The sequence below is a fragment of the Girardinichthys multiradiatus genome, chromosome 20 (assembly GCF_021462225.1).
Source record: "Girardinichthys multiradiatus isolate DD_20200921_A chromosome 20, DD_fGirMul_XY1, whole genome shotgun sequence".
Taxonomy (NCBI): domain Eukaryota; kingdom Metazoa; phylum Chordata; class Actinopteri; order Cyprinodontiformes; family Goodeidae; genus Girardinichthys; species Girardinichthys multiradiatus.
Genome location: NC_061812.1, coordinates 13,603,277 through 13,615,381, shown reverse-complemented (window position 1 = coordinate 13,615,381; position 12,105 = coordinate 13,603,277). Strand labels below are relative to the sequence as shown.

At 37.2% G+C, this 12,105-nt stretch overlaps 1 protein-coding gene across 1 annotated transcript; it reads right to left on the bottom strand.

Annotated features, from left to right (window-relative positions):
- Positions 1 to 5,831: 5,831 nt before the first annotated feature.
- LOC124856153 (odorant receptor 131-2-like) lies at positions 5,832 to 8,003 on the bottom strand. Its single transcript, XM_047346388.1, has 2 exons — positions 7,872 to 8,003; positions 5,832 to 6,632 (listed from the first exon to the last, which is right to left on the bottom strand). Exons 1-2 carry the CDS (start codon positions 8,001 to 8,003, stop codon positions 5,832 to 5,834), a joined length of 933 nt encoding a protein of 310 aa, XP_047202344.1.
- Positions 8,004 to 12,105: the final 4,102 nt, after the last annotated feature.

Below are 12,105 nucleotides of genomic sequence, written 5' to 3'. Positions count from 1 at the left end.
TTAAATTGAAATTTAGAATTTGATTTAAATATAAATACTATCGTATCTGTTCATGTAAAAGCAAACTCAAGTCCTGCATCTAACCTCATAGGTACTTACCTGACCTCAGGTAAGACAAAGACAAAAAGGAGCTGCAGTTTGCCTATTATAAAGACAACAGTGTTCATCAATGAGCAGGAAACTTTAATGATGATGATTATGATGATGTAATCTTATGGTTGGTGTAATGTATGGTTTTCTCATCCTGTGACTTTTTTATTTCATATATTTACAGCAATATGTCATTTGACTGAACATTTCCAAATAATTTGCCGTTGCTTTAAAGTCTGTCTGTATAATGTTAATATACCTTTTGACAGGAATTCTAACAGGAATACATTAAAAGATTCATAAGAATAATGTAGAACTGTATTAAAATATGAATTATATTTTCTATTCAAAATAATTGGACATTGGGTACAAACTGCCACTTGGTGATAAAAAAAGGCATAAAAACCAGGTTGATGACATTTTGTTTTCTAATTTGTGTACTTTTCCAACTGAAATGTCATTCCATCTGCTCAGATAACCTTTTTTTTGTTCCTGCCTCAAATAATGGCAGACAGTTATCTTCAATCCCGGTAGAGGCATAATGTCAACAGAAATTCCCTCAAAAACCATAATGCACAGTATAGAAATCTATCACATCTATTTTAAACTTCTTCTAACAAATGTGATAGATCAGTAATGTGCAAGTTCAACCTTCTAAATGCCTGGCTAAATGTTCAGTTTATAGATTAATACATACAATACATATACACACACATATACAGGGGTTGGACAATGAAACTGAAACACCTGGTTTTAGACCACAATAATTTATTAGTATGGTGTAGGGCCTCCTTTTGCGGCCAATACAGCGTCAACTCATCTTGGGAATGACATATACAAGTCCTGCACAGTGGTCAGAGGGATTTTAAGCCATTCTTCTTGCAGGATAGTGGCCAGGTCACTACGTGATACTGGTGGAGGAAAACGTTTCCTGACTCGCTCCTCCAAAACACCCCAAAGTGGCTCAATAATATTTAGATCTGGTGACTGTGCAGGCCATGGGAGATGTTCAACTCCACTTTCATGTTCATCAAACCAATCTTTCACCTGTCTTGCTGTGTGTATTGGTGCATTGTCATCCTGATACATGGCACCACCTTTAGGATACAATGTTTGAAACATTGGATGCACATGGTCCTCAAGAATGGTTCGGTAGTCCTTGGCCCATCTAGCGCAAGTATTGGGCCAAGATGAAAGGAGGTTCACACTGAGCACATGTGACAGACGTGACAGAGTCTGGAGACACCGTGGAGAGCGATCTGCTACCTGCAACATCCTTCAGCATGACCGGTTTGGCAGTGGGTCAGTAATGGTGTGGGGTGGCATTTCTTTGGAGGTCCGCACGGCACTCCATGTGCTCGCCAGAGGTAGCCTGACTGCCATTAGGTACCGAGATGAGACCATATGCTGGTGCGGTTGGCCCTGGGTTCCTCCTAATGCAGGACATTGCTAGACCTCATGTGGCTGGAGTGTGTCAGCAGTTCCTGCAAGATGAAGACATTGAAGCTATGGACTGGCCCGCCCGTTTCCCAGACCTGTTCCGATTGAGCACATCTGGGACATCATGTCTCGCTCCATCCACCAATGTCACGTTGCACCACTGACTGTCCAGGAGTTTGTGGATGCTTTAGTCCAGGTCTGGGAGGAGATCCTTCAGGAGACCATCCGCCGTCTCATCAGGAGCATGCCCAGGCGTTGTAGGGAGGTCTTACAGACACGTGGAGGTCACACACAATACTGAGCCTCATTTTGACTTGTTTTAAGGACATTACATCAAAGTTGGATCAGCCTGTAGTGTGTTTTCCCACTTTAATTTTGTGTGTGACTCCAAATCCAGGCCTCCATTGGTTAATAAATTTGATTTCCATTGATGATTTTTGTGTGATTTTGTTGTCAGCACATTCAACTTTGTACAGAACAAAGTATTCAATGAGAATATTTCATTCATTCAGATTCATTCAGATCTTGACTGTTCGCATTATTTTTTTGAGCAGTGTATATATGTATACACACATATACACACATATATATAAACACAAGGGGGAATAAGTATTTTTTGCATGTTTTCCCACTTGCAAAGCATGTGGAAGTCTTTCTTTTTTTATCATAGGTACTCTTCAGCTGTGAGTGACGGAATCTAAAACAAAAATCCAGAAAATCACATTGTGTGATTTTTAGGTAACTAACTAGCATTTTATTGCATGACATCAGTATTTGATACATCAGAAAAACAAATCTTAATATTTGGTATAGAAACCTTTGTTTGTAATTACAGATATCAGATGTTTCCTGTAGTTCTTGACGAGGTTGTGGCACACTGCAGCAGGGATTTTGGATCACTCCTCCATACAGATCTTCTTCAGATCCTTCAGGTTTTGGGGTTGCCGCTGAGCAATACAGACTTTCAGCTCCCTCCAAAGATTTTTAATTGGGTTCAGTTCTGGAGACTGGCTAGGCCACTCCAGGACCTTGAGATGCTTCTTACAGAGCCCCTCCTTAGTTGTCCTGGCTGTGTGCTTTTGGGTCGTTGTCATGCAGGAAGACCCATCCACGACCCATCTTCAATGCCCTTACTGAGGGAAGGAGGTTGTTGGCTAAGATCTCCTGACACATGGCCCCATCCATCCTCCCCTCAATACACTGCAGTCGTCCTGTCCCCTTTTGCAGAAAAGCATCTCCAAAGAATAAAGTTTCCATCTCCATGCTTCACGGAAGGGATGGTGTTCTTGGGGTTGTACTCATCCTTCTTCTTATTCCAAACATGGCGAGTGGAGCTTAGACAAGAAAGCTCTATTTTTGTCTCATCAGACCACATGACCTTCTCTCATTCCTCCTCTGGATAATCCAAATGGTCACTGGCAAACACACGCTGGACAAGAAATGACCGCCAGGACATGCGCTGGCTTGAGCAGGGGACCTTGCAAGCGCTGCAGGATTTTAATCGATGGCGGTGTAGTGTGTTACTAATGGTCTTCTTTGAGACTGTGGTCCCAGCTCTCTTCAGGACATTGACTAGGTCCTGCCGTGTAGTTCTGGGCTGATCAATCACCTTTCTCGTGATTATCTTGAACTTCTTCCATTTTCTTATTATTGCACCAACAGTTGTTGTCTTCTCACCAAGCTGCTTGGCTATTTTCCTGTAGCCCATCCCAGCCTTGTGCAGGTCTACTATTTTATTCCTAATGTCCTTACACAGCTCTCTGGTCTTGGCCATTGTGGAGAGGTTGGAGTTTGTTTGATTGAGTGTGTGGACAGGTGTCGTTTATACAAATAACGAGTTCAAACAGGTGCAGTTAATAAAGGTAATGAGTGGAGAACAGGAGGGCTTCTTAAAGAAGAACTAACAGGTCTGTGAGAGCCAGGATTCTTACTGGTTGTTAGGTGATCAACTACTTATGTCATGCAATAAAATGCAAATTGCATTACTTAAAATTGCTAATTGCAATGTTTAAAAATCACACAATGTGATTTTCTGGATTTTTGTTTTAGATTCCGACACAGTTGAAAAGTATCTATGATAAAAATATCAGACTTCTATATGCTTTGTAAGTGGTAAAACATGCAAATTCGCCAGTGTATCAGATACTTGTTCTCCCCACTCTATATACTTCAAAACAGAGTGCTATTTGTCTTTTACAAAATTGCCACTACATATATCTCAAACATGATTCTGTCATGATGTGGAGGTTGGCTATGTAGATTTTACACTAGGTTCTATTCCAGTTTTGTTTGGTTTGTGTATAATCAGCCATTTTGTTGTTTACTATTTTGAATTCCAGCCATGATATTCCCCCAGTTGCCTTAGGTTCCTGTTCCACACACGTTGTTATCTTTCAACACACCTTCAGCTCATTCACCAATCACACTGCTGAGTATTCAGACTGTGTTCCTCTGAGCTAACTGTCCTTCTTTTAAATTTGAGCTTCTTACAAGTAGTCATCCTATTTGCTCGCTGGGCCTCTTGAGTTTCACTTGTCTTTGTTCTTCTGTAAATTTGTGCATCAGTTTTAATCTTCATTGTCAGTGTATTACTAAAGGTTTTATTTGCATCACGACCGACCTTCTCCATAGCTGCATTTGGGTCCTTTAATCATCAGGTTATAGCACATTCTGAAGGAGACATGGCTTTGTTTTTCCCATTGATGTTTATTGTCCTTTGAGCTCATTCTTCTATCAGAAACAAAAAGCCAACAAGAAATTCATACAAGGAGCAATCTGTGATCCTATTATTATTGGTTATTTGTTTATGTGAAAATGCTGCATTGTATGTCTGTCTATAATAATTTATTTGTCATTTTTAGGATTTTACTTGGGTGATTAATTCTTATTATGAGCAGTTAATAGAAGATATAACAGTCTGATGGTATTGTCCAAATCAAATTCGGAACCATAGTTGTACATACTTTCTTGGAAAAGATCATCTAAGTAGATCACTAGTCCACACTGTCTTATATAAATGTGTCTGTGCACACCGAAGAAGAAGAAGAAAGTTATAGTATCATTGCGTAAGAGTAAAGAGCTGTTTTGGGGCTCATTAGATGTGTTGCAATTGTAGTTTACATTATCTTAACATAAAAATAGTAAATATTTTTAGTAATAATTAAAACATTTCAAAGGGAAGCTGTCCTATGGTTCAATTCCCATTCCCATGCTGTCTCACCATGACCCTAAAACCTATATAGCAAAGCAAACTAAGCGAAGACCTGAGTAGTGATGTGTGAATGTAACTTAATTACTGTCACATTCAGTAAACTGAAAAATCTTTTTCAATGAGGCACATTAAAGTACCTTTTGAAACTAATAACCTTTAAACAGATACAGTATTAAAATACTTTTCATTAAGCCCACATTTCTGTATTAATGATGCTTTTTAATAATCTAATTCTAAATGTCATGTTTTGTTGCTGTAAGTAGAAAATCATCATAATTAACAGAAAGAGAGGCTTGAAAACATTAGTTTGTGTGTAATTAATCTATATATTGTGTTTCATTTAGTGAATTGATTTACTGAAATAAATGAACTTTTCTATAATATTCTAATTTATTGAATTGGATTGTATATTTTTATTTTTTTCAACATGCCACTGGGACATGATTATGTTGGGTGTGATGTCAATTTCATTACACTTTCAGGGTTATAAAAAGCTTTCATTTTAAGATGCTGCACATTTTTAGGTTTACAGAATAGATCATTAGCAAAGACCCACTTAAAATGTATAAACACACATTGATTTGTTAAAACCAATGTCCTTTGTTGAAAAGGTAACAATTAAAGGGAATAAATCATTAAGCAGACAGAAATATGAGACAAAAGTTAAATAAATACTTTGTTAAACATTTCTTATACAAAAGACAATAATTACCAATCAAGAAGGAACACATGGATGAGCACCAACATCTCCGGGAAGATGCTGCTTAATCACTTTGACAGAGCAGATTTTACTAAGTCCTGTTTGCAAATTACACTAAACCAGACTATTTTTTTACAGAATGTTGGTAAAAATAAACAAAATACAGGGTTTTCAAAATCATGCAATCAGGTATGAAGCCATAAAAATCTAACATAAAGATAAATAAGTTTTGCAGTCAGTATACAGTATTTGTTCATTCATTTATTTCCAATCAAACAAAAACTATCAAATTACCTGATAATGACATGCACGTAAAAAATGTGTTTGCTTTGCATAAAGAAGTACTAAAAAGCTGAAGTGTGGTTTAGATAAGAAAGTAAGTAAATTATATTATATTGGCTTCTTTTCCAGCTTTTCTGGATAAATGTCTGTCTTAGTAGTGGGTAAAAAGTATCGTTTCAGGTACTGTCTGAACAACTTGTCCCTTATCCCGTAAACTATTGGACTGATAAGCCGAGGCGTAACCTGAATGAGCAAAGAGATCGCAAAGCGTATGACTCGAGCGTCTTCTGGGAAAAGCTTTATAATGCCCTCTATCATTATGCTATGAACATAGCTCAGCATACACAGCAGCAGCTGGAAGCCATGCAGCAGAACGGTGTTCCTCGCTTTCTTTGCATTTGAAGAGGCAGCCTGTGCTGTAAAAAGGATTCTGAAGTATGCATAAAAAAGAATGAGCCACACAATGACCAAACAAATTATGTTCGATACATCTCTCTTCTTCTCAAGATGAGGGTATGTGAAAATATTTGCCCACAAGCAAAAACTCCTTGAATTGAAATATTCTGCAGGTCTTGTTGCCACAAGTACAAACAGATCTGGCAGTATTGTTAGAGAGCTCAGAAACCATATCACAGCGATCACAATGTACGTTTTTTTGACAGTACAGATCCGGGGGTGGTGGAGAGGGAAGCATATAGCCAAGTAACACTCTAAGGCCATAGCAGCAAGTGTTAACGGATTGTTTAGATTTGAAGATATGGCAATCATAAGCATAATAATGCAAAACGAGACATTAATTGTGTATAAGACGGTGCTCAGAATTATGAGGAGGACCATCAATGCTAACATAATGATGTCATTGAAAACCAGATGAATGTAGAGGATGTAGCGAGAATTCATGTTGAAAACCTGAAAGGAAAGACAAGATTTTCAGGAGATAATGGGCACAGAGGTTAGCCTGACATTGTCACGACAACACAATATCATAATCTGAAATAGCATAAACTAAATTCATTAAAACTAATTCATATAATTACGCTTATATGAGATTGAACAAAATCCAGCAACTAAACAAGTAGGAATTTTTTTGTCACATTTATTATCGGAAAAAGTATTCTTTTTAAGAATTTTTTTTGCGGCACTAGTGGCCTTTTCCCCCCAGTATTTTTGACAGTAATTAGACAGGAAATGGGGACGAAGAGAGAGGAGAAGACATGCGGCAAATGTCGCCGGGGCCGGGACTCAAACCCAGGACAAAAAGCTTGGTGGTGATTGCATTATGCTCTGGGCCATTTTTTACAAAGTTATAAGTATAAAATTCTTCTTCTTTCCAATTGTTCTGAGTATTTGTCAGTCCAGACAAAAAATCATTTTAATACTGGCAAAAAGGATCTACCAGCTAATATCAATTATGATCCTTAACAAGAACTCAACTTATTAAATTAAATTAATCACTAAGACCCTGAAGTAATTAGCATTCATAAAAATGATTATTATTTATACACTCATTAGAACTGTATCCTCTTAGCTGGAGTAAAATAATTTCAGGATCAACAACATGACATATTAGAGGTTTGATGTGGTTTCAATAATTAGAAGAAACATGCTCTTCATCACGGTGCTATCAAAAACAGCTTTTCAAAACATTTAGAGCCAATATTTTAAATTTGACACTAAATCTCTTTTTTTTTTTTTTTATTAAAAATCTGACTTTTTATTAGTTGATTAGCCTGTATTTCCTCTAATCGGCCAAAAGGTAATTAAAGGAAAACTGGACTTTGATCACTGTTTAACATTCAGTTGCATTGTAAACCAATTTAAAGGCAATCAAAAAGATGACTTAAAAGCCACAAAAAGTCTTAATATTTTGTCTCACTCTTACAAACTTGAGATAAAAGATACTTAAAATGGGTTAAGACCACCACATGCTCTGAATAAAACAATGTAAAAGCAATGTAAAAACAAATGATCAATCAGGAAAATGAAGACACAAATGAATCATGACAAGATGACACCACTTTTGTTTTCATTGAAATTAAGCAACAAAAATTCAATTTAGTACGATCCAAATACTACATAGAATTTCAGTTCATATTATCTTTTACTAAAGACACCACAGTAAATTTAGAAAAAAGACAGGATTGATACCTGATGTTTTCTGAAAATGTGTATCAAAATGCCATTGATGTAGATGATCGTGAGCGAGAAAAAAACTGTGAATCCAAGCCTAACTACTGCAATGTGCAGGGGTTCCTTATTTGTGGTTGTTGTGATATTCATGCCAGTACAAGGAGGGCTGACGACTCATCGGACATAATCTGGCTAAATGCAGAAAAACATTTATCATGGTAGGTTATAAAAACATGACAGTTTATAGAATTTTAGAAAGAAGCATAGCATGACTACAAAGTCAAAAACAGAACTGCAAACAAACATTTAATCATAAAGCTTTGCCATTTACTACGATGTGATCTGTACACATAAACCTCAACAATGCTAACAGAACATAGTTTATTATTCACTTAATATACACAATAAACACTCAATATCATATGTGAAATCTCAATAAATGCCAAAACAGCCACTAGAGATTTGACTTAGTAATTCACAGCATTATAAAAATAGGACTTATTTGAAGCCCTTTAATTTGTCCTCACTTCAAAAGCACATGTGACTTAATGACAATTTATAAAAAATAACTTTTATTTGACAATTAATTGTTTCCTGTTACTGATGTACTCTAAAAAACATAGAAAATAGTAGTGCTGAAATTTTTTTTCTTCACTTCTGGTAATGACAGCATCAGCAGCAAGATTCAATTCAGGTAAATTATCCCTGAACTCTGACTTATATAATGTATATTAACTTATATACAAAAGGCACCCTGATGTCTTACCTGTTTACACTCAGGAATAACACAAAGCAGACTCACCTGGTGATGGTTATACTCCGTTGTGTTACAGACAAGTAGGTAGCAGTGTTTGATAAATTTCAATATATATAGGTTGTGTGCAAAAGTCATGGGATCAAAAACAGTCAAGGGTGTGTGTGTGTGTGTCGGTTTGTGTGTGTTCCATGTTCCTGCATCTAGGAGTGCCATAAGACTCAGGATGCTGTAACACATGATCATTTTAAATAGCTAGCATTCCCTACTACAACAAATCAGGTGAAGAAACAACTTATAATTATGTTAGTTTAGTTAGTTTATTTAACAGGCAGACTCAAAGTCCAAATAAACACAAACAAAAGAAAAAAAGAAAAGACTGGTAGCGTAGTACACTGGCTGAAGGATTTGACATTATTACAATATGACTGTTCTGGGAGCTGTCCAGACGAAACATAATCTTATACATCAAGGTTCTCCTAATTACCTGAGCTGTCCTGACATGTGCATAACAGAACATCTCACTTGCACTACTGGACCATGGTATCTTGAGCAGAAGTCTCAAGGAATCATTACAAGCGACCTTAAGCTTCTACATGCTAGACTTTTTAAATTTACACCACGGGGGGGGGGGGGGGGGGCGGTATACAAAGGTGTACAATAAGCTTTAAATACATTGATCTTTACATTATCTGAGCACATGTCAGAGGATTTGATCTTTTTACAAACATTCTGGAAAAGAAAGATCTTTGTCCCTTTAGTCCTACATATTAACACAACACTTTTCATTGCATTGTACTGCACATCATATCTCAACCCATAGTCAGAGCAGACTTCAGCAACTGCTGAAAGCCAGCACTACTGGGAGAGAGAACAGCCAGTTGATTAGCATACATAAAATGATAGAGACAGTATTGCCCCATTTCACAAGCATTTAATCACTGGAGTACCAGTAGACTAGGATTCTTATAATACTGTCTGGGACACCTCTTTGTTTTAATTTATCAAACAACCTTATATATGCCTGTGCTACCTCCTTCAGGCCATAAATACAAAAATCAGTGCCCATCTTGGCTTTGAGACCAAATTGATTGTCTGTTGTACAAATGAACTCACTGAGACGATTGAGCAGTATTTGCTTTAGTACTTTAGATATTGCACTGGGTAAAGCTATAGGCCTGTAGTTATCCAGACTTCCTACCTTGCCATTTTTATCCTTAATTACAGGGACGAGAGTAACAGACCATAAAGAGTCAGGTAGCTGCCCATGGGTCACAAACCCAGAGAAACATGTGGCAAACACCACAACAACTTTTTGACTAGTATAATTCATATGTTCCGCTGGGATTTTATCCGAACCTGTTGCCTTATTATCAGACAACATATAGTGCTATAGCTTGCTGAACTTCATTAGGAGAGATTATCATTATATCTTTCTTAGCAATACTTTCCATTTTATAGGAAGCACTTCTGGCACAGTTAAATAAGGCAGAATAATGTTGTCTCCAGAGCTGTACTATATTGTCAACTCCAGATACACCCTCAATGACACTAGGAAGTAATGTTTTAGATTTGTTTAGAGCTCTCACCTCATTCCAACAGCCAGTAACATTATTAGTTTTTCAGCCATCGAGTCCGCTCTCATTTTCTGTTCACATTTAGCAATGTATTGAATGGCATATTTATACTTTGCACCTGTGGACTTGTTTCCTGGTTGTCCTTTAGTTTCTGATTATTGTTTTCTAGTTTTGTACGTTATGTTTTCTCCCGATTAGTTTGTATCATTGGATTTCTGTTTTGTCCGAGTCACATTTCGTTTTCACTCCCTGCATCATCAACCTGTAATCAGCTTCATTTGGTCCACCTGCACTAAGCAATCAGTCTCCCGGTTTCACCTGTACCATGCTCCACTTATACTCCATCATTCTGTCTGTTCATTGCGGAAACATCACCACTTCTGTTTGTACCCTGTGTCTGTTCAAGTTTTGTTTCTGCCTCCACCTTGGAGTGAATTGGTTTGCTTTGCTTAAAAATAAACCGTTTTACTAACGATTACAATGCCTGTCTATCTGCATTCTGGGGTCCTCCGCAACACCAGCCTAGACATCCAACATGAGAAAACACAAGAACTGTGGGAGAATAGACTTTGGGCATAATACTTTTTAATGTATTTCGTTTCAATGGAAGCCTAGGATATTATTCTATGAAATTGCAAATGTTTTGTTTTAATTTGGCAATAGTTCACCAAGTTCCATTTCTTCCATTTAGACCAAAGGTAAAGCACTATCCGTGTAGTGGACTCAATTTGCCAGAAGAGGGCATATTGAACATAGGGAGTACTCTGGACTCGGCAAGCCAATGGCAGTGGGGGGGTTTCATTGACATCACTGAAGTTGCAGCCTCACTTTCTGTCCGTCATCTTGGTTGTCTCCATTTGACTATATGCTTTTCACAACATTGCAACAATGAATACTTTTTTGACCATGAATCTAGAGTCATTACAGCCTCCTTATAAGGCCATGTACCTCAAGAAAATTATGGTTGCTCTCGGGTCTGTTTAACAGATCAAGCGACATAGATGTAGCGACGTGTGAGATGGCTTAGAAGTTAATGTGGGGAAGGTGGGCCGTTTATTCCCGTAAGTATTAATACTAAGTATTAAGTATTATTGATTAAGTATTACTGATTGTAAGTTACTATTGTTAGCTTGGGTAAGCTAACAGCTAACTATTACCAGTCGTTTTGGGACTTACAGCATAGTGTTGCTATACATGGTTGTTTGTCTGGATAAGTGAACTATAACTGAATAATTTGTGAAAGAGCTGTAGTGGGAATGTTATTGTAAATGGAGACAGTTAAAACGACAATTCAGTGCTGCATGATGTTGGAGGACACTCGTGGTTGCTCTTATGTCTGTTTGTTAACAGCCTACAAAAATAAAAGGAACCCACAAAATCACACTGACTGATTACACAAACAAAACCCTCTGCTGACTTGAATGAATGAAATCTCTATTAATAACATGGAAACAACAAATATTAGGAAAAATTAACAAAATATAATAATATGATAATAATCAATCAAAAATAAAAACCTTAATATGAAGTTCTAAAAGGAGCAGGAAGAAGCTTATGCTTCTTAAAGCCGCACTGTGTGTGCTTGACGTATTAAAAAAAGGCATTGTCACTGTTTTTAAAAGTATAATTTTCTTTGGTTCACCTGATACCCAGGTAGTTTCACTGATATCCAGGTAGACTCCCAAATCATATATTTTCTTTGTCCAAAATATCTACTCTGCTGTCCCTAAATGCAAACCTGTTAAGGTTTGTGTAACGAAGGACCCCGGAATACAGACTAGCAGGCAGCATGACGGTAAGTGGAAAAAGATTTAATGAATAAAAAACTAAAACTCACTCACAGATGAGGCAGCAACAAAACAGAAACAGGCAGACGAGACAGGCATGGCATGATCCAAAAAGCAAGACTAGAGCATGATTT